This window comes from Bos mutus, chromosome 5 (assembly GCF_027580195.1).
Source record: "Bos mutus isolate GX-2022 chromosome 5, NWIPB_WYAK_1.1, whole genome shotgun sequence".
NCBI classification, from domain to species: Eukaryota; Metazoa; Chordata; class Mammalia; order Artiodactyla; family Bovidae; genus Bos; species Bos mutus.
In genome coordinates this window covers 17,760,889-17,784,261 of record NC_091621.1, presented here as the reverse complement: position 1 = coordinate 17,784,261, position 23,373 = coordinate 17,760,889, and the positions used below count along the sequence as shown (strand labels likewise).

The 23,373-nt window shown below is 41.9% G+C and overlaps 1 protein-coding gene across 2 annotated transcripts in view; it reads left to right on the top strand.

Moving 5' to 3' along the window:
• The first annotated feature begins 554 nt into the window (after positions 1-554).
• The window catches only part of LRIG3 (leucine rich repeats and immunoglobulin like domains 3), a 51,102-nt gene continuing 28,283 nt past the window's right edge, over positions 555-23,373 (top strand). For both annotated transcript variants that reach the window (XM_070370514.1, XM_070370513.1), the window contains exons 1-3: positions 555-1,109; positions 6,960-7,031; positions 7,326-7,400. In XM_070370514.1, coding sequence (XP_070226615.1) covers positions 874-1,109; positions 6,960-7,031; positions 7,326-7,400 — 383 coding nt within the window. In that variant the 5' untranslated portion in view covers positions 555-873. The remainder of the gene's footprint in view (positions 1,110-6,959; positions 7,032-7,325; positions 7,401-23,373) is intronic.

Sequence of the window (23,373 nt, the reverse complement as noted above, 5' to 3'; positions counted from 1 at the left end):
GCACTAAGGCTGGCTATTTGTATGTAACTCAGTATACCGTTTCTAATACCATGACTTTTACATTTTATAATTAGTTTTACTATTGGAGCTGACATATGGGGGAAAACCCAACCAGTGTTTAAGATTAAAAAAAAAACAACTGTATTTTTATTTAAACCATTGTTTCCTGTGTGAATGGTAAGATAATTTATACTTCTTTTTAAAATTTGGAATGCAAAGTCTCCTAATAATAGAACTTAACTTTGCTCCCCTGAAGTGCCCCGAAATAGCTCCTACTCCGAAAGCTGGCCTAAAATGTGCTCACTTGTTTGCTCACTCCTTTTTTCTCTTCAACTCCATTTGATATATGTTTCCCAGGACGTAGTGGAGACTTGGGGCCCGAGAAGCTGGAAAATATAACTCCGAATTTCCTACAATCTCAGCTCCCCTTTCTCCCGCGCTCCGGCCGGGGGCGGGAACCTTGTTATTGTCACGTGGCCGCGAGGGCTACAGGCCGGGCTGGCCAATGGGAGCGCGCGGGTCTGGGCAGCACCGCCCCTCGGCTCCGGCGCACGGGGACTTGGCGCTCCGCGGCAAGGAGAAGGCGAAAAAGTTTCTTTTGCCGGCAAGAAGGGCCTCGGTGCGCGGACGCTGCTCCCACTGCAACTCTGCCACAGCTGGCCGTTGTTTTCGTTTTCCCTGTGGCTGCCCGGGAGCACGAAAGAGCTCTGCTGCCTGGACTAAGAAAAAAGGGGCTTACCTGCGAGCGCGAGAGGGGGGCGCGCGCCGGCGGCCCAGAGCGCCGGCATCCACTACCGGCTGGAAGTTGGTGCCGGGCCCAGAGTGTCTGCCGCCTGCGGAGACCCGGGCCGAGCTAGAAGCTGCGGGACCACGATGGGCGCGCCAAGGGTCCGCGCGCTCGCGGCGGCGCTGGGGCTGCTGCTGTGCGAGGTGCTGGGGCACGCGGGCCCGGCCGAGGGCGGCGGCCTCGAGGCGCTGGGGCCGCCTTCTGGGGTCGGCGCTGAGCACCAGTGTCCGGCTCCGTGCCGCTGCTTCGGGGACCTCCTGGACTGCAGTCGCCAGCGACTGGCGCACCTTCCCGAGCCGCTTCCGTCCTGGATCGCTCGGCTGTAAGTGTTCTTCCAACGGGCGGAGGGGGAACCGCTTGAGTTTCGGGACTGCAGGCTAGGGGCCAGGATGCTAGGCGCGCAGCAGCTTTTTCCGGGGCACCTCCTCTTGGCCCAGGCCTCGAGCGGCGCCCCTTGGGGATGAAAAAGGAGCTGACCGGGCCTCAGTCTCTCTCCATCCCCTGGCGCTTGGCGGACCGCGCAGGTGGGCCCTGGCCTGCCCCACCCGGCCGCACTTGGGCGACGGGATGGAGCCACTGACAACTCCCGGGGGCAGAATCCGCGTCCTGTGCGGAGCTCGCCTAGGGGGCTCAGATGCGCGCCTTGCCAGTCCGGGGCGGGAGAGCTGACACCCTTCGGCCACCCTGAGTTCTCTGTTTTCACTTTACTAGTATGATCCCGCGGCGCAACTATAGTTTCTACCAGGTTCAAGTCACCTTTTGCGTTCCCAACACTATAGTAATCGAGCGCGCTCTTTCGTTTGGGAAGCCCTTTCAACAATTAGGTCCCTTAACCAAGCAATGGTAGACATCATTTTGTTGTTCTTTACCCTCGCTTAATTTCGCGTTAGTAAATTCCATAAATTCCCCTCTTCGACCAAACTGTAGCACATCCCCATTCCGGTGAGAAGTTGGCAAGACTGAGCAGTAGATATGGAAGGGAAGGAACTAGAGTTTTTTCAGAACCGAAGGCGTGATTTCTGTGGCTTCTCAGCGCGACCAGGCGGTTTAGGAGAGAGCGCTGGGTGCTGTTATGCAAGTTTTTGGATGCTAGGTATGAAGTCTGAAAAACTTGAAATCACTGCCAACTGCGTGAAAGAACAAGGAAGAAAATGTCGTTTAGTTGGAAAGGCTAATTTTTTCCAAATGTCGTCGTCTTGTTCTCTCCGAGCCCTCGTTTTGTTAAAATTGGAGGGCTGGTGCAAAATGTTAACAGTCACAACTTGTATTTCTTTCTTTCCTTTTAAGTAGCTATCCTGTTGAAAAAAAGCAAAAGTGCAGTCCATCGTTAATACTCAGATTTGGGCCTAACAGAGTAGTAGTGGAGATTTAAAACTCTTGAAACTTATAGTCAACTATCCTAACATTCCAAATAGTAGTGGTAGAAAGTTTGGACAGGTTGTTTAAAAAACTGTGTTTTTAAATCTCTATGCTCACCAAAGTCTTTTTTTGTGGAATATAGAATTGTCAACTGTGGGAAAGCGTATGCTTTGTGTTGATGTGCCTTAATTTTTAAAAAAGTTAAAGAGTTTTAGATTGATATGTAATCTCTTATCATGGGATGTCTTGTTTAGTAGTTTTTATTACAATTGAAGAAGGAGATAAGGACTTTAACCTAAAACAGGGAGACTTTCAATTAGTTGTGGCTAATTCTGTTCAATTGCCTCTTGTGGAGGTCATGCTGCCTTATTCATGCGCTGTGAATGGCTCTATTGACAACATGTGGAACTGAACATTTGAATGACTGGAGGTGAACACATAAATAATAGAGGGTTGAGAAAGAATGAACATAGTGCTTCCTGGGGTGTGTTTAGAATGGCTCAGATCATTCACGTGCTCTAACTTTCAGTAGTTTCTCCGAGTTAAGTGGCCTGTTGGATCATGCCGGTGTGCAATATATTTTTGTGTGAATGTCTTTTTAAAAAACTGGACGTCTTCAAAAAAAAAAAAACTGTAGTGCTCTTGATTAGAAGTTGAGTTAAACCAAAAGGGGTTTGATACCTGTTTAAACATTGTCTTAAAAGGAGTTGACCTAATTAGGATTTTGTTTTCCAGATAATTTGGTGGCACACTAAAAACAAATTACAGTTTATTTGGTTAGCACAATCTTTAATTACATTTCCGCCAGCAGTAAATTGTCTCAATACAAGTCCACATTCCTTAAATGTATGTGAAAATAAGTTCCACTTGTGCAAATAAGCGCTAGGTCTGTTGTCAGAAGCCCCACCGTGATCACTCACTGGACAGCTCTGTCGTTCTTGTACATGTGTGACTTTTAACCAACTTTGTAGTTGTCACCAAACCATGTGGTCCAGGTTTCTTTATTGTAAATGTTTCTTTTGTTTGTGCCTAAAGCTCTAGAGGTCTCCTCTCTCCACCTTTGAAATGAGCAGCAAAATGCATAGAATTGAGCTTTAACTTCTCTGTTATTTGGTGTTTGGAACAGGAGGCATAAGATAGCTGCTGCTTAAATTTTAATTAATTAGAAAAGCTTTTCGGTAGACTGGCCCCGAGTTTAGAAATACGTAGCAAAATGCATGTTGTTCTTCCCCATATCTTAACTTCCTTTTCCTCAGGTAATTAAGAAAGTCAAAGTTTGCCTTAGGAATAGTTCATGAGAGCATTCTTCAGAAAAAGTTTGGTGCATACCTTTTGTTTCATTTGTTGAATTGGCAAGTTAAAAATTTATTCTCTTTAATACACATGTGTGTATGTATTTTTTCCACTTTATTCAGTTGTGATTTAGGGCCATAAAAATCCCACGGGTGAAAAGTTGAATTGTTTGAGCTGTAAAATAATAATATCACAGTTGTCTTTAAAAAAAAAAAGGAACTTCTAATACTTTAATGAAAGTGGCTCTTAAAACGGTCACTATTTGAAGCGATCCTTACAACTGTCTTTAAAGGCAGACTTGAGTTTACATCTAGACTGTGTGCTTGCAAGGAGTTCTGAACCCAAAGAGGAAGGCTAGTTAGAATATGTTTACTTAGCCAAAGGGGGGGAAAGTTGCCCAGTTGTCAATAAGAGCTTCAGGTAGTTTTAAAACCTCACTGGATTTTCAGAATTATTTGTCTTATCACAATAGAAAGGTTTGGGTTAGCTGAGCTCAGGCCAAAAAAAAAAAAAAAGTCTGGAAGGTACTTTCTGCTGGTGTGACTTCTTTAGTGTCTGCCTGTTATAAATCCTCTGGTCCGTACTAGAACTGGGGCTGGGGTTGGGGGGTAATAGTCCTTCTGGTTTTCACAGCTGTTTTTCTGTATTTTCCAGACGAAAACTTGAACATAGCAGGCTGATTTATGAGTCACTTTGGATCAGTGTCTTAAAACAGCTACAGCCTGGCTTTTTGTTTTTCAGCTTTCCAGATTTCTGCTGAATTAGCAGCTCTACAGGCCCCAGTGGGATTGATTAAGAAGCTGTGCCGGGGATTTGCATTTTAAAATTTGACTTGGAAGTCAGATTTCCAAATGCTAAAAGGAAGAAAATGAGAGCTGGGACCAAATGTTGTAAATGAATTATTTTCATATATATTTACCCGCTTGCTAATATGCAAGAAGAGAGACTTCTCTCTCCTGTGTAGAGTTTGGTTTTCAGGTGTTTGGCCAGCTGAGTTTTGGGTAAATAGTTAACACCTCTCTGCCTCACCACCTTTCCCATTTATTAACCTCATTACAAAAAGTTTTTTTAGAAAAGGTTTCTTAGGGAGGATGTTCATTACTGGAACTCTAAAAACAAAGAATCTGCCTGCCTTACTGACTGTAATGGGATTTCAGAAAACATTGACATTGTATAAGTTGAATCTGTTTTTAGTGGTATTTTTAGTGATCTAGCCATAAAAAACAATACAAGGGAAGATTTACAAAATGTGACATCCTTGGATCATTTCTGAAACATAAACTGTATGAAACCTAAATTTAAGTGCATTAAAAGTTTCAAGACTTCAAGTATTTAGCAATAAGAGTCACTTCAGGGGTGTTTCTTTTTCTCTCCCACATATACTGTGGTTTTAATAGTACGCAAAACTCAGGAATGGAAGTGTGTTGCAGTAACTGAACTATTTCAGGCTGCCTACTCCTGCTTATGGATCAGAAATGAAGGGTCCCCAGCATGTGCCCTGTTCTCTGAAGGCAGTTTCTCTTTTTAAAGGTCTTTTGTTGGAGATTTCATTCCACTGCTGGTAGGGAGGAGGAAAAAAGTTGAAGCACTCCGTCTTTTTTAACTTTTCTTTTTCTCACAGCGTGGCCCTGAGAAAAATGAAAGAGTGGAATTTTTGTTTTTTTCTCATTAGAAAGGAAATCACCTGTGTGAGCTGGAAATGCCAGATGGGTGCCCCCTTTCCTCTGAACAATAGGGATGCAGCCCAGTAGGCTGAGTGCAACGTTCTTTAGTTAAGTGAGTCCAAATGAGCCTTTCTGTTGATTCAGGCTACCTCCCAGGTGAAGGCCTCTTTTCCTTGGTTGTTTTTTTAAAGCCCGTGGGAAATCTGTGACTGTCTGTGGTGCTAAAAGCACACAGGTTTTTGTCTGAATCCGAACGTGAGTCGTTGGACTCACGGTTTCCTTGATGAACTCCAGATGGACTCGAGCTGGGCCGTGAGGGAAAGTGTCTGGCTCCAGCGTGGGGAGCATGCACGGCAGTGGTTGTAATTGCTGGACTTTTATAGTTTAAAGACTGTGCCAGGTTTTTGTTTTTTTTTTCCCCTTCATGTTATAACTCTACCAGAACAAATCTACTCATGTCTGTTGCTGTCTGGTAGGTCTTTGGGCAAACATGTTTCAAATAAAACCTTTGCAAAAAAAAAAAAAAAATTACTTTTTTTTTCCTTTTAGGTGAAATAGATCCAGGTTTATTCTCAAAACCAAAAATGCAAAGACTGAAAAAGGATCTCTGATTTCTAATTGTTACTTAATGGATGTACACAGAGTAACACTGGGCTTCTCTGAATGTGATTTCTCTGCATTTTTTTTTTTTTGGCAGGGGGCAGGCAGGGGGAGTGGCATATAACACATGGTTCCTGTTCTTCTCCAGTCAAGCTTGGTTATCTCTAACTTGGGTTATTTTAAAATCTTCACTTTTAAACACTGAAGAAATTAATCTGGTAGGATTGGGTACACATTTTTCAGTGGGAGAGCTTTCGCCCATCCTGTCTGTCAGGCTGGTCTTCAGTAGATGTTCAGCCATGTCATTTTCTTTAGATCAGTTTGAAGGCACATAGTCAGTATAACCAAGTATTTTGCCAGATTTTGTTTCACATTTTGACTCTTGAGTGCTGAGCTGATGGCCTGTCCTAGAACACTGAACATGTAGGAGTTTGGTTTTGCTTTCTTTTAAATACTGATGTCCTGTAGAAATGTTACTAAGTTATAAGGAATCTCTGATTTTAACGATTGAAAAGAAACCTGATCACGGGTTCTGAACAGTCTGCTTAACTGTGTTAGGTGGTTGATGTGCTTTAAATTACGCACTATATTAAGATATTGAGATTTGGGGAAATCAGGAAAGCAAAGGTTGGGTTGTTTCCTATCCTTGCAGTACACACGCACACACACGCGCACACACAGAAGTTGGGTTGTTTCCTGCCCTCTCAACACACACACACAGCCCCCAGTACTTTAAATAATTTGGTGCCTTAATCCAGGGAAACAAATACGTATGAAAAGCAATTTCTATTTTCTTTGACAGTAATAAGGACTTTGATACTTAGTTTTACCATAATAAAAAGGTTTCTTTAGACATTTGAGTTTCAGCAACCTGCCTAATTAGCCACTTTTCATAAGCTATGACTTCATCATATCAAGTTGGAAGTGAGGAGATGGCAGGGGGTGGGGAGGGTGAGGCAAAACAACCAGTTCACAAAGATCTGTTCACCCTGGGCCAAAAACCATCTCCTAAAACATTTGCGGGCTTGGAGCATTTGAATCTGCCAGCCTCCTAAACTAATTTTGTCCTCAAGAGTTTGTATTTTGGATTTTGCCCTCTAGTTTATGGACAGGACAGACCAATTATTTCTCATGTTGTAGCTGGTGTTGAGAGAGAGTTCGTAAATCCACTCTGTCTTGCACATCATTAAGCACTGTTAGTGATTTTTGGAAACTACTTACAATTTTATTTGTTTATTTATTTTTTTCCCCCACAGGGACTTAAGTCACAACAGATTGTCTTTCATCAAGGCAAGTTCCTTGAGCCACCTTCACAGCCTTCGAGAAGTGTGAGTTCAGCTCTTTCCTGTTTGAGATTTGAATCAAATATATTATCCATCACAGTATTTGATTGTAAAGAGCATTTGGGTTACAATAATTGTTGGGTTGACCAAAAAGTTCATTCAGGTTTTTCCATACCATCTTATGGAAAAACTGGAGTGAACTTTTTGGCCAACCTAATATTTAAAACCTTTAACTTGGGAGAGGGATCTTTAAATGAATTTATAACGTTTTCACCTTTACGGAATACAGATTGTAAATTAATCAGCTTCTCTCTCTCTCTCTCTCTTTGGCATTTATAGGAAACTGAACAACAATGAATTGGAGACCATTCCAAATTTAGGACCAGTTACAGCAAATATTACACTTCTCTCCTTGTAAGTGGATGTTAGAAGGATTTCACATGTATGTTTGCATGGACCATGGGGAGCAGTTTCATATGGGCTAGACTACAGATCTTACAAGTACAATATGCTTCCTTTAAACTGGTTGACTTGCTTCCTAGCCTCTCTCTTTTTCTCTCCTAAATTTTGAGTATCATTGTAGCAAGGATGCTTTATACATTGCCATCCTTTGCTGCTGTGACCTCCAAGATTCAGAGAAGCCACCTTCACACGACAGAGAAGATTTGATTATGGTAGACTAGGACTTAAATTCTGGTATCACTCAATGGTTGGCATGGGATCTATGGATCCAGTGTTACATAGTTCCATGGAGAATAAGCTATTTGGGGAGGAGAAATGGAGTGGAAAAGAAAGCATTGGGCTATCCTCTTTTAAGTGTGGCACCTGCAGTGGAAATCTAGTTGAGAAACATCAAACTATTCACTTAATATGGTTAAAATTCAATAGATGATTGAAGTTAGAAATATCATTGCATGTCCTTTTACATATCTGAGTTTTCAAATAAGATTAAAATTGTGTTACATTTTTCTGTATTATTAGGTCAGATGATGTGTTTATATTTACACATTGGAGATGTTTTAGAATAATTTTGACTTTCAGCCTTTAAAGTCATTTTGAAGGAGCATGGTTTGATTTCTAAAATGAAGTAGTCTACCACATCCATCTTGATTAATTTAAAAATACATTTAAGCCCCCGAAGTTAAAAATGTTTTCCTCCTTTAAACAACTTAAGGGAAAAAAACCACCATTGTTAGTTGCATCTGGGAAAGGTATTGGGAGGGTTGAAATTATACAGTAAATTTCAGGAAAGCTGATGTTCAATTAATTAAAGTGATCACTACCCAATTGCTTACATCTGGTGATTTATAGAGGTTTGTTTTTACTGAGAGCCCAGGTCAGCTAAGTCACGGGTGCAGCCGCTGTGTCTGCTTTCCTCTGTTTGAATAAGAACTGAGTGACATTTGATACTGATGTGGTTTTTCCAAAGATCAGAAACAGAAAGGAATAAAAGAAAAAGTTGGTATTTGACAAATAAACACCGAATTTAAAGAAAGATTTTTATGCTAGTGTTCATACCTGTTTTGTCTTTCCCAGTTGTTTAAAATGTTGGAGTCTGAATGGAGCACTGCTTTTTGTATCTTTAATATCTCGCTGTTCTCATTTGACCAAGGGGGGCCTATTTAAATCCCAGGGAATGACACTTCCTCGCCCCGCTGTCCTTGCCCTGTGTATTGGCAGATCCTGTCAGCATGTTGAAAGGGTCTTGAGGGTCGTTGCACGCTTCATGGTTGAGAGGGTCTGCAGTGGGGTTTTAGAATCTGGGTGGGTTGAGGAGAAAACAGTATTCTTTTGCACATGGTATAGAGTTGAAAGCGAAAGAACTTGTAAGGAAATTAGAAAGTTCTATCAGAAGTAAGTAACCTGGTGGTTTTACATTTTAAAGCTATAATTTTGTAATTAGAAAATTGAAATGACATCTGGAAAATTAGAAACCTTCAATATTTGCGCTCTTCTTCATGTTTTTGTTTGCCTTTCACCTTAGTGAATGCTGAGTAATCTTTCCTGAATTTGAATAATCTCACTTTCTTTTCCCTTAATTTGTTGTAGTGCATCTAACCAGGGATTGCTTTGTTCCTCTAATAAAATGGTAGATCCTGTTTACTACCTAGATTACATAGACTCTGTAAAGAGTAATTTACCTCATGGGCCTGCTAATTCAATGTGCATAGTAAAAATTGTTTTTAATACCTATGAAGTGTCTTGAAAAATTTACTTTCCTGGCTGTTCTCTATAAATGTTTTGTTTTCTTCTCTAGGCTTTTTTTTCGGATTTTGTAATACACGGTCATTGTTTCTAAAGCACTGTTAATTTCTGTCTGGTGTAGGGTAGACTGTTTAAGTTTATATAGATGCACTTGAAAAATAACCAGAGCTGAAAGGCAGTACTTAAATAGGTTTCTGAAATTTCAAAAAAAAAAAAATTGTTAAACTATATAACGTGGCTCAGATTAGAAATTTGCTATGGCACCACCATTAAATCCCATATTTTTTCGGTAGGTCCCCAGACTGTTTGACTTCTCTTGAGATTTTTAAAAAACATTTTGTGAGGGAAAACATTTTTCTGGGTAATTTGTGCAAGTTAAATAATTTGAAGATGTGTTAAAAAAAAAAAAACTCATTTGTAGTCTTGAGCATAAGATTTTTTTAAATTTTCATTTATTTATTTTTTGGCTTCACTCGGTCTCGTTGCTGCACATGGGCTTTGTCTAATTGCAGTGAGCAGGGATGACGCTCTAGTTGTGGTGCTCAGGCTTCTCCTTGTGGTGGCTTCGAGCTCTAGAGTGTTCAGACTTCAGTAGTTGTGGCACGTGGCTTTAGTCACCCTATGGCACATGGGATCTTCGCTGACCAGGAATTGAACCCATGTCTCCTGCATTGGCAGGCAGATTCTTAACCGCTGGACCACCAGGGAACCCTGAGCCTGAGGTTTAATGTCAGTGCTCATACACTTGCTGCTCTGTGTGGTGGGGGCTCCTCCTGGCTGGAGAGGTTGGACGCAGGGAAGACTGTGCCTGGTAAGACCCTCCTCTTCTCTCAGCCGCAAGAGCCAGCAGCTAATATTGGGTCAACTGTCACCTCTTGGCCAGAGATTATTTCAGTTGGGGACCAGTTCTGATAATGTCAAGGAAGCCTGGTAGAATGCCAGCATCTTGGGATGATGGGTGGATGAGCATTGAGCTTCCCCTCTAGCAAAACTCATCTCTGACCATATTAGGGAACTTTCAGGATGTGAGAAGCCTGAATAGGCTTGCTTTCCTCTGAATCCCACAAAGCACTAGTTCAAAAGTCTCACATGCTAGGAGCAAAATGTGGTTTGTGTTTTGTGTTTACTTTTCCTCATTTCCTAGCCACACATGGCAGGATGGTATATTTTAAGGGAAGAAATGGAATAATTTTTGGAATGAGCATATTCTGTACTAAAACTGTTGACCTGGCATAAGCAAGGTGATTTTATCAGATGTAATCGTTCTTCTGGCTTCTTGTCATGTGGCATAAGCTGCCCAAGCACTGGACATTTTTGTTTTTCTATTTTGGAGGGGTGCAGACATGTGAGATCTTATTAGTTCGCCTATCAGAGATCAAACCCATGCCCCTTGCACTGGACGTTGCGGCAGTCTTAACCACTGGGCTGCCAGGGAAGTTGCACATTGGACATTTTTGAAACCTGTGGCCTGAGTTAGGGCAGATTTGAATCTGTAAGTTATGTAGCATTACTGTTGAACCAAAGAGGCCTTATTGGTCATTCAGTAGAGCTAGTTGGGTCTTATCTTGACTGATGGTTTATATGATACTGTCCAAAATGCAGATGCTTTGCCTGGTATCTTAAGACCTGAAAAGATTTAAGTCAAGGAATGTCAAAGATGTACCTAGATTAATGCTTTTTGGTGGGGCCCAAGTAGATCCATTTTAAGACATCTACCTTGCTGAGACTCTGCTATTACATAAATCTTTCTAAATTACTGATAGAGTCAGCTTATCATGACCAAACAAGCCTTTTCTCATTATCATCTCAAAAGTGGATCATTTCTCTGAAGTCCATCCTTTTCTTCATAACCTGTCATTTTTCCAGAGATGACAGTATCATCCTTCTAGGGAGGTTATCATAAATATTGATCACTTTGCCAGTGGGACCTCAACATGTGTGATCTATGGATGATGGACTGCCATTGAAGAGATTTAAAGAAGAGTGAGATGATCAGTTTTGCCATTGGAAAATATCACTCAGACTCTAGTGTGGAGAATGGCAATGGCCAGGAGAGGGGCTTAAAGGAGCCAGATGATGAAGAAGCCACTACAGCTGCCCTGGAGCGATGGTGGCACCGTTCTCCTGCAGTGCAGCTGCCATCAGTTCAGCAGAACAGTGATTAGAAGCAAAACGCAAGTTGAATGGCTTGCAGTTAATTGCCAGCTCTTCTCTTTGCCAGTTTGCAACCTCGGGCAGGGTACAGTCCGTACTTCCTACTCTGTAAAATGAGGGAAATAATAGTGCCCACCTCGTTGGATTGTTGTGAAGACTGGGGGAGAGAATACAGTGAAACCTGACTGCCATAGACTGAGTGCTCGGTGGAAACGAGCCACCATTAATTCAGCCAGAATTTATGGAAGAAACAAATGGTGCCAGCTTCTGTTTAGTGTGCCTGGGACACAAGTGAACAAAGCAGAAAAACTTCCTCTTATCATGAAGCTTCCATCCAAGTGGAGGGATGAGAGAAAATTAGTAAACAAACTTTAAAAGATAACTTCAGTTCTTCGATAATGGCTGTGAAGAAAAAGAAAGAGCAGAGGGATAGAGAGTCAGCTGCCCTTTAGGGTGGTCGGGAAGGCTGATTTTTGAAGATTTCCAAGACCTGCTCTGTGCTCGGTACTGTTCGAAGATGGAGGTTCAATACTGAACAAATCAGAAGTTGTGCCATCTTGGGGCTGACCTTCTCAGGGAAAAAGGAAGGAAATAAAATAAGTGGAAGATGTGGTCAGAAGATGCTAAGTGCCAGGGAGAGAGGATGTAAAGGAGTGTGTGTGGTAGATGAGGAGGAGGGTTTACAGTTTTAAATGTGATTAAAGGGAGCAGCTCACTGGGAAGGTAACACTTGATTCAGAGCCTGCAGGTGAGGGAGGGAGCCATGAAAAGTGTCCTGAGTGGTATGTGGGGGAAGGAAGGGGTCCTGTCCTTAAGCCTCCCCTGTCCTGTTCCAGTCCCTTCTTGCCTTGTATATTCACCTGTGATGTAGCCATAAAATGATTTTGTCTTATTTTCCTCCTCTATCATGACACCTCTGGGTTTGACTCATTTTCCCTAGCACTTAATGCAGGTTTTATGGCTCAGAGGTTAAAGCGTCTGCCTCTAATGTGGGAGACCTGGATTCGATCCCTGGGTTGGGAAGATCCCCTGAAGAAGGAAATAGTAACCCACTCCAGTTTTCTTGCCTGGAGAATCCCATGGACAGAGAAGCCTGGTAGGCTACAGTCCACGGGGTTGCAAAGAGTCGGACACGACTGAGCAACTTCACTTCATGGCATACATACATACATACATGCACGCATGCGTGCTCAGTCACTTCAGTCGTGTCCTACTCTTTGCGACCCTATGGATTGGAGCCTGCCAGGCTCCTGTCCATGGGAATTCTTCAGGCAAGAACACTGGAGTGGGTTCCCATGCCTTCCTCCAGAGGATCTTCCCAACCTAGGGATGGAATCTGCTTCTCTTATGTTTTCTGCATAGGCAAGCAGATTCTTTACCACTAGTGCCACCTGGGAATCCCCTATGGCATACAATCAGTGTTTAATTAATATGTGAATTGAATTAAGGAGTATTTGTGGAACAGCTCCTATACTTAGTATTATTCAAACAAATCTCCTAGAGACTTAGTCCGTAGCAAAGGCTAAAAATTTACAGTGGAGAAAAAGCATACCTGTATCTTACTGGTGTTCAGTTATGCATGCTTGGCAATGAATAAAATACATGATAACAACCACAATAATAATGATTAAAGGAAAGAAAAACACAAGAGAAGTAATTTACAAGAGAAGTAATTTAAGTAGCCAAAGGATTCAACTCACCAATCTTATGTGGTGATCACATGTCATGGAGTATGTGTGAAATGAAAGTGTGCAGTAGATAAAATCTCCCTTTCTGTTTGTCTTTCAAAGTTTGTCTGTCTCAGCCCACGGAGGCTGATTTTGGTCTTCAGAAATAGAGGTGTTTTCTAGCCCAATGGGCCTGAAATGTATGTGAATGAACTATTTCATCAGGTCCTGAACTAAAAATTCAGAATACAAAACCATAAAACACAAAATGGATCTGTCCAAACACCACAGGGAAAACTGGCCCTACAAGAATTATTGAGAGAGACAGGATACATGTCTGCATAAAAATACGTTTGTTAGTGTTTCAAGGGTTCAAGGGCTTCCCCAATGGCTTAGTGGTAAAGAATCCACCTGCAGTGTAGGAGACACAGGAGAAGAGAGTTTGGTCCCTGGGTTAGGATGATCCCCTGGAGTAGGAAATGGCAACCCATTCCAATATTCTTGCCTGGAAAATTCCATGGACAGAGGAGCCTTGCAGGCTACAGTGCTTGGGGTCACAAAGAGTTGAATACAACTGAGCACATGGTGGTGATGCTAGAACCTGCCTGCCAATGCAGGAGATGTAAGAGACACAGGTTCAATATCTGGATCAGGAAGATCCCCTGGAGAAGGCCATGGCAACCTACTCCAGTATTCTTGCCTGGAGAATCCAGTATTCTTGAATAAATAAAATGGACAAGGGAGCCTGACAGGCTACAGTCCATAAGGTCACAAAGAGTTGGATGTGACCAAAGGGAGTTGGCACACGCATGCACGAGCATACGGTGTTTTTCGATTGGGTTGGATCACTTGGATAAGGATTTACGGGTATATCAATGATAGATGATTCCCCCCCACCCCAGGCTTCAGAACCTGATGCTGCCTGAGATGTGGTACTGTCTCATCACATGTCCTCCTGCATGGGAGATGCTTTGGGATGCAAGAAGGTATGAGAGTCCCGCCTTCCCTCAGAGGTCTGGTCAGATTTATATGCTACAGACAATAATCCGGGCTAATAGGGAGTCTTAGCAATTCGTGTGGCATGAACAGTTGTTCTTGTAGACTTTGGAGAAGGGTGATGACCTTTCTTTCTTCAGATATGAAACTCCCACCAGTGCAGTCTGTGTGGTTCTCCCTTGGCATTTGTCACCCGTCTTACTCCAGGGTAGGACTCATGTCTGCTCCCTCAGCAGCCCAGTCCATTCTCTGCCACATAGGAGGTTCTGATTAAACATCTCAGTGGACGAGAGATCTCGGGCCCTTGTGCGGAAGTAGAGATCTGAGCAAGGAATGGGGCCCCCAGGTTTCCTTTGACTCACGCTAATGACCCACCTGACCTGAAGCAGAGCTAATGAACTCTGCTTTATCGGGAGGAGCAGTGTAGATGTCTGCCAGTCCGCCTCGTGTGGTTCCGGTGAAGGATCAAGTGTCAGGTTGTACATGAAAGGACTCAGGACAGCATGAGGAGCCGCAGCTGCTGCTGATACAGTCAGAGTGCACTAGGGAGCAGGGAGGGGGCCCGTGCGCCGTGGAGTCTAAAACAGGAGAGTCACAGGAGGAAGGAAGAATTTAGAAACATTATCCTGGAGGCAATAGATGAGGGAGGGAGAGCTTGGCATTTGGGATGAGTGGTCAAGGAAAACTTTTGCTCTCTTCAAATGGTTAAAAACAATCAGTGAGCACTCAAATAAGGGCCTCCCTAGTGGCTCAGTTGGTAAAGAATTTTCCTGCAATGCAGTAGATCCAGGTCTGATCCCTGGATCGGGAAGATCCCCTGGAGGAGGAAATGGCAACTACTCTAGTATTCTTGCCTGGGAAATCCCATGGACAGAGAAGCCTAGCAGGCTATAGTTAATGGGGTCACAAGAGTTGGACATGACTTAATGACTAATCCAAGACCACCACTCAACTACAATTAATAAATGAACAACATTCCCAGCCTGAAGGTTTACATAACTGTAAGATGGGTTCAGAGCACTCCGATGTGCTGCATTGTTGCTTAGCGGGTCAGTCGTGTCTGACTCTTTGTGACCCCATGGGCTGTAGCCTACCAGGATCCTCTGTCCATGGGATTTTCTAGGCAAGAATACTGGAGGGGGTTGCCATTTCCTTCTCTAGGGGATCTTCCTGACCCAGGGATAAAACCTGTGTCTCCTGCATTAGCAGGTGAATTCTTTACCTCTGAGCTTCTGAGGAAGCTCTGTGTTCTTAATGCTGGAGAACAAAGGAAAACTTGGCTTCTGCTGTCCAGGGGCTTTGAATAAATGTAATGGGCAGACACAATAAAGAATAAAGACATCTCCAAGGAGGAGATGCCCTGGATGATAGAAGCAGAGGAAGGCTGTCCTTTCAATGTGTGGAGTGAAAGGGTGAGTGAGGTCTGGACCTGAAAGGAGATTGGGTACTTTGACAGGGATCAGCTCAAGTGTTTTACAGGTTTGGAGAGTAGTTGACTTTTTTTTAAAGCAGGGGAATGAAATCACTGCAGTTCAATTTAGCACAGATTCCGCTTCTCTACTGTTTTTCAAGTAGTCATTAAGCAGTGTTCATATTCAGAGTCAAGGGCCATAGTCAACTCAATAACAAAGCTTTGATGATTAACAGTTATGATTTGCCAAATGCCTATTATCCATCCACCTTTAGGGCTGTCTGTCCCCTGAGCCCTGCCGTGTGCTAGGGCCACACTTCTAGTTTTCCACAAAAGGAAATTGACGTGGAGCGGGAATCATGTGAGCCTTGACTTCTGTATGCTAAAAGGAGTAGAGTTGAACTAATGACTAGAAGTCAAATAATGCAGTATGACGTTATCTGTGTATGGAATCCAGAACTGTATCAAGTGGGAATTCTGTCCATGAGCGTGCATTTCTTGTTATATTCCCAAAATCAGATTAATGAAAAATCAGTTTGGGAGACTTAAGAGACTATTGCCTGGTTTCTTGGCACAGAGTTTATTTAAATGATTCATCACATTCAGTTTATAACTCTTAAAGTATATTGATATTTTAATAGCCCACAGCTCAGAAACAAAGCTGCATGTGGGAAAGACAAGCATTTTTATATGATTTCAAGTGATGGTGTAGCTAAGTAATTTTATAACCATGAGGTAAAAGCTCAAAGGTAAAAACAGGTTTTTTTTGGTTTGTTTAATCAAAATCTGTATAAGTTAGTATTTGAAACGAGGTCATCATATAAATTAAGGGAAATTTCGGAGAAGCTTCAGCCAAAATTAGAACTTAAATTTCTGGGGAATCAGGCTTCTAATAAAGTGGACACAAACTATATCCCATCTTTACCCACATGTGGGTGTAGATAAGCCTAAGGAATTTGCACCTTAACTGGAAAATTCATCCCCAAATGTATGCTCTCCATATGAGAATAAAAAGGACTAGTGTCTTCATATGTGAAGGACATTGCATTCAAGGACCACCACCTTCACCAGTACAAACAAACCAGACATTATTGTGTTTCATGGCAATGAGCTCCCTAAGCCCAAGTCCTACAAAACAAACACATAAGCATCTTAATATGATAAGTTGTAATCTTTTATTAGATTTTAAAATGTTTATATGATATTTTGCACACAAGAGAGCTTACTGTACACAGAGCCATATGTGTAATACTCTTACGTTTATCCTCACTTTTAGTCATAAACTGATCCCCAGAATACACGTTTGCTAGGTTTTTGAATTTCGATTTACAGTGGTTGTGTTTGAAACATAAATATGTGATCATGTTGTGGCTCTTTAAACCCTTTAGGAATTTCCCATTGTTCTTAGGTCATGAGCAAAAATCCTTCTCAAGATAAGCAATGCTCTGCGTGACCTGAGTCTTCTTTTCCCACTGAGCCTTCTCTAGAATCATTCCTCACTTCTAGGAATGTCCCAGCTTGTTCCTGCCTCAAATCCCTTTACCTGGAATATTCACCCTCCCCCAGCTTTTGCTAAGTCCACCTTCCACATTGTTATGTCTTCTCTGTTTATAGTATCTACCTTGTTATATATTCAGTCTCTTTTTTTTTCTGTTGTATATTTGTGATTCTTTCATATCCATTTCCCCCATCAGAGTGAAACCTTATAAAGCTGAGATCTTGTCTTTCTTCATCCCTGTTGTTACTCTGCTGTGGAGCTCAGCGCCTGGCATATGGTAAACAGTCCACGTTTGTTGAATGAATGACTGAATCAGTTTCCCAGTCCAAATTAACATATAGTTAATTGCAAAAGAAACTAGTCAGTTAACCTTTTTGTTCTTATCTCTCTGCACACACTTAAAATTGTTTTTATTAACAGAACTTATTTCCAAAGTGACAACATTCTTAGACTTGACTTGGTGGCCCATTGGGCACCTTTCTTCAATGGTAGTTTAGGAGCCCATAAAATTGACCTGCTAGCCCTCAAACTTGATTTTCCAGTATAGCTTGCTGCAAGAGCTCCTGTATTACCAGTGTTTATCCTGAACCTATACCATTTTCTCATCCTTTTCCTCAATTTTACATTAGCCTTTTGTTGGCTGCTTTGAAGTATCAAATGCAACTCCTGCCAGAGATCTCTCTCTGCTGAAGGAGGCTTGTGCTGCCAAGACAGACAAAACAAAAAGTTACAACCAGTTGCTTTGCATGTTTGGGGAGGCAAGACTGAACATGTGTCTGTATCCTGGCCTCATTACTTTTCCTCCTTCTCTTCCTTCTTTCACAATCTGTGCTGTCTTCCATAGTCAAGAGGTTCAGGCTCTCATTGTTTGTTAGAGAGACCAGAACAATGACACAGGGCTCTAACCAGCACCTCCCTTTCTCTCTCTGTCTGCAAGTTGCTTAAGTACTAAATTTAAGACATGAAAAAAAGGGCAGTTATAAATATTAGCGCCTCCTTTCTAGCACTTCCAAGCAACTGCCTTGCTTCTCCTTCCCTCTCCAGAAACCTTTAGCTGATAGAGTAGTCTCTAGAGTGAGATTGAAGGCATTGTAAAATATGAAGGTAATATTCATGGCAAGTACCATCTAGCACAGGATAAGCCTGGTATACATTCTTGGACTGTCAGGTTTACTGTGGGTAAGCAATTTTAAATGGTTTTATAACAAAATGAACATATAGAGTTAGAATAAAAATGAGCATAACTTTTTTAGAAAAAGTAAGATGCTTTTGTAGTTCATCACTGATGGCCGTGATGTCCTGCTCAAGGTCCTGACCTGGGAGGGAGGGCAGTACTCTTTAAAGACAAATGCATGTTTACAGAATCAGGACATTCGGCAGTTCACCATATAAGTCCCTCTTTTCTTTTATTCTCCTCCTATCTATCTATCTTGCTTTCACTTCATCACCGTCCATATGTAAACATCAGTAAAAAGGTGAGGGAAATGCTTTGCTAGATTATATAATCCGTCAGAACCCGTGTCTTGTTAGTCTTGAGTGTTTGCATGCAGTCCTTGTAACTTTGAATTAGAAGAGACATTTCTCCCTGTGGAGACATCTCTGGAAGAGAGATTATCCAGCCTCCTCTTCAGCACTTTCAGGGACCAAAGCCCACTCCTGCGTGAGGAGCCATTCCATTTGGAATAGTTTTAATTGTTGGGAATCTTTATTTGTTAAGCTGGGCTCTTTCTCTCAACAGCTTCTGCCTCTTCTCCTAGTTCTGTGCACTGGGGAGAACAACTCCAGTCTATTTTCTACATTCAAGCACTTAGAAGTCTTAACTTGTCAGGGCTGCTTAAAGCTTTCTCTTCTAGCACGAGTTCTAATTCCCATTTTCTGGATGACATGGGGTCTAGACCAGTGCGGTCCAGGAGCACTTTCTGTGATAATGGAAACGTGTGGTCCACCATGGTGTGGCCTGCATGTGTCCCTGCTGCACACATGGAGACTGCACGTGTGAAATGTGGCTGGTGTGACTGAGGAATGGAATTTTAAATTTTATGTGAAGAGCCACACGTGGCCCGTGGCTATTACAGTGGCTAGTGCAGATCTAGACTCTGAAAGTCTTCCCCTTACACTCATCCTCTCGTATGACACTAAAACCCAGTGCTCGGAGCAAAATACCTGAGGTGTGGTCTAATGCAGAATATTGTGGACCATATCTCTTGACCAGAATATGGGATGATAATGAAGTGTAAGATTAAATTAGCTTTCTAAGGACTGTGATGTATTGTTGACGCATATTGAGTTGTGGTCAGCCAAGATTCCCAAGTCTGTTGTCATTCTCCTAAGAACTGCCTCCAAGTAGGCCTTTATAAATGCTTGATTAAAAATTCGAAACACTGCCTTTCCCCAGCTTAATTTCACTAGTTGCTTCTAGACTATCATTTTAGTCTGTTGAAGGGCTTGGGATCATGACACTTGCAGTCCTGCTGTGTGTGACTTGATTATTCACATCTCTATCTGTATTCATACAAACACGGACAGCAGACTTAGCAGCAGCCACTTAGCATCTTCCCCAAAGGTCCGTGCCAGTCTGTGACTGAAGACTCAGCGTGTGAACTCGCTTGCCTGTAGGATCATCACCACCACGTGTACTTTCTCTTGTTCACAAGGACAAGTTAAGTACTTTATTAAACCAAAACATTCTGTGATGTTCCTTCCTAGTCCATTGGTCTGTGGACCGTATCAGAAAAAATAAAATGACTTTCATTTAGCCTGATATGTTCATACAGGATGAATCCTCTGTATGATAGCTCTTTACTAATTTGACGTTCAGAATAATGATGCCATGTTTTCTGGTTCATAGTATCATCTTAAGGTAAAATTACATAGGCTAATATTTTTGTTAGAATATCTAATTTGAATATCTAAGAGAAAAGCTGGTTTTATTCAATGATCAGATGACTATTGAAAACATCCTATAAGGCCTGGTGGACTGAGCACTTTTGCTTCACTCTGCTGTAAACAAGAACCCCCTTAAAATGAAAATAAAGGAAGCACACAGACAGGAATAAAGACAAACAGGAGGAGAGAGAGTCCAAACAAAAGATGCCACAACAATTTTTCAAGCAAGAACACCAATTGTAAATGGCTTAGTGAGAGTGGATCCCAAAATAAACGCTTTTCTTGCTGCAAAAATGCTTCTGTGAATGCTTCAAGAATTCAAAGCTGGTCAAGAAAGGGGTGCAGGATAGGACTGAAAATGGGGGATTGGTGAAATGGACCTCCAGATTCCCCCTCCAGAACTTAAAGCCAAGTGACCGCCCTTCCTTTAATGGAGGCAGAAAACTGGAAGTTGACTTTCTAGAGAGTTGAAAAAACTTCTTGGGGATATGCGGCACAGGCCCAGCTGAGGCTAGGGGTGAGGCTTGAGGATAGCATCTTCTGCAATCAGGGAAGTTAAGTCCAGTCTGAATATGAGGGTGACAGTCCTCCTCTTAGCTTACGTTTCTGTTCACCTTCCTAGAGACTAGCCTTCAGGCTTATTACACCAGCCTTGAGGCTGGATGGCTTGAGCCATCAGACAGATGTGTATGGATCCATTGTGAAACAGACCCTGCTCAGCCAGCTTTTGGGGGCTGCTTTTCACTAAATATGAGCAGATAGCCAGTGACCACTGGCTTTTTTTTTTAATATTAATTTTTATTGGAGTATAGTTGCTTTACAATGTGGTGTTAGTTTCCACTGCGCAGCACAGTGAATCAGCTATATGTATATATATCCCCTCCCTTTATGGATTTCCTTCTCATTTAGGTTATCACAGAACATTGAGTAGAGTTCCCTGAGGTATGCAGTAGGTTCTCATTAGTTATCTACTTTATACATAGTAATCATTGATAGAATTCCTATAAGTCGAGTCAGAGTCTGAAATACATGGGAACAGGGAACCAGGGACAATGGAGGGAGATGGGAACTTCGAAACAACCTGTATCTCTAGAAAGAAGAGAGAACATATATATCCACTAAACAAGAAAAGTGTGGTAAATAATAATAAATATTTCAGAAAAGAAGAACGGGACTCTTAAATGTAATAGCAGACTGAAACTGAGGAGGAAATGGAAATTATTTTTTAAAAAGTAAGTATAACAGACACTTTAAAAAGATAATAGAAATGTTGGAAGGAGGTTGAAAAACTCTCTAAAAGAAGAACCAAAAGACAAAAAGATGGAAAACAGGAGAGGAAAAAATAAGAAACTTAGAGGATGAACTAGGAAATCTATAGAATTCACAAAGAGACATCTATGGAAATAGAAAAGAGGAAATTATCAAAGAGACAAAAAAATTTCCCAGAGCTAAAGAACATACATTTCTAACTTGAGAGACCATACTGAGTGCCTGCAAATGAAAATTTTAAAATGACATATACTGAGGGAATCTTACTGTGCAATTTTAGAATATCACGATTAAGGAGAAGCTCTGAGAGGAGGAAAATTAAAATGCAAAGCAGGTCACCTGTAAGGATCAGCAGTGGTCCTCCCAGTGTGAACCTCACAGCATCAGTGTCACCTGGGAACTTGGTAGAAATGCAGATTCTCAGGTCACCCTCAGACCTACTAACACAGAAACACTGAGTGTGGGGCTCAACAATCAGTACCTCAGCAGGCCTCTGCCCCACTTCTGATGCCTGCTGCAGTTTAAGAACACTGCTGTTGAGAAGCTGTGTTTCTTCTGCTCCCCAGACTTAACATCCTTGAATGTTGTGACAGAGTAAAACAGTCTTCAGAATCCTAAGGAACAGGATTTCTCGTCTCAGCTCTGTCCACAGCCAGCTGTCAATAAAGACATTACCAAGTATGAAAAAAGAACATGTCTCTGCACTTGATTTTTTAGAAAGCTAGTGAAGGATATACTTCAGGAAAATGAGAATAAACCAAGAAAGACTGGGCAACCAGGCAGTGGGACTCTGACAGGAAAGAAGTCCCCTGCCAAAGTGAGACCAGGTTCTGTAAGAGGCTACGGTTTTATAGGACGGTTCTGTGAAGCCTCTGCAGTGAATCTGGTCATTTGCAGAATTTGTCATCCCAGTCCACAACTCCTTAGAGCTGGAAGAGGACTTTTCCTTCCATTTCCTCCCACTGACAGTGAGAAGATCAGTTCACTCCGTATGGTAGATCAAGACACACAAGTGGGAACAGAATCAGAATCTCCTTGCTGGGGAACTGTGCTATGATCTGCTGCTTCAAAGAGACCCTACTTTTGGCGGGTTGACTGACATGTGGAATCCCAGTGTATGTTCACTTTTTCTGGCTGGAAGCTGTAGTGATGATACTGCTTTCTGATGTACATACGCATCTTGAACCACAGTTTAGGTACATCCTTACTGGCCAATCTAAAGCTTGATCTAGAGTTTTTAAGACTAATCAAGATTTATTTGGTCACTTCATGGTCATGAACCCATTTATTTAATTCTTGAGTTTTGAGAACCAAAGATGAATCAGAGATTTTCTTCTATCACAAGTAAACCACAAGCTTGTGGGAAGACTTAAAGTCACAGATTAGTCACAGCAGTGGTCTGACCTGTGAAAATGACTGTGGAAGACCCTGCCTCAAAAGAGAGGTAGGGAAAAAAATTTTAATTTATTAGAGTTAATTTTTATCGTATATAATTCAGTTATTTCAAATTCAATTGTTCAGTAAGTATCTTGTTTAGGATCCTGGTGTCTTCTAGGACCTGTCCTTAAATTTTGTTTACATGAAAGGACTGAATAGAATGTATATTTGGGGGATCAAAAAAAGGATTGTTTTGTGTGTGGCACAAGGGCATTTTCTACCTATATTCTTTTACCTATATTCTTTTTTCAATCTTGTAAAAGTGAAAGTGTTAGTTGCTTAGTCTTGTCCAACTCTTGTGACCCCATGAACTATAGCCTGCCAGGCTCCTCTGTCCATGGAATTCTCCAGGCAAGAATACTGGAGTGGGGTTGCCATTTCCTCTTCCAGGGGATCTTCCCAACCCAGGGACTGAACCCGGATCTCCTGCATTGCAGGCAGATTCTTTACTGTTGGAGCCACCCGGGCCCTCATTATTGGAGGATCTCTGTATTAAAACTTTGTGGACATCTTTATCGTGTTCTTGATCCCAAAGATAATTATATTTTTCTATTGAACTGGCGTTTAGCTGAAAGAATGGATTCTGTGCTCCTTACAGATCACTAATGCTTCATCAGGAATCTGTCTCCTTGCAGAAGCTTCCTCAATTGGCTTTATCCTTTGATGCTACAGGACCCAGTGGACCAGTCTAAACATGTGTTCTTTTAATGAAACTTCTTAATTATATTTTTAGAAAAAAGATGAGCAGAGACAGTTTATTTTTATCTGCACAGGAGAGGTTCTTTGCTAAAAGAAGCCTAATATAACGGGGTTAGTTATTCCAGCCAAGGTAGTTTTCAAGGAAGCTTTTTTTTTTTTTTTTGG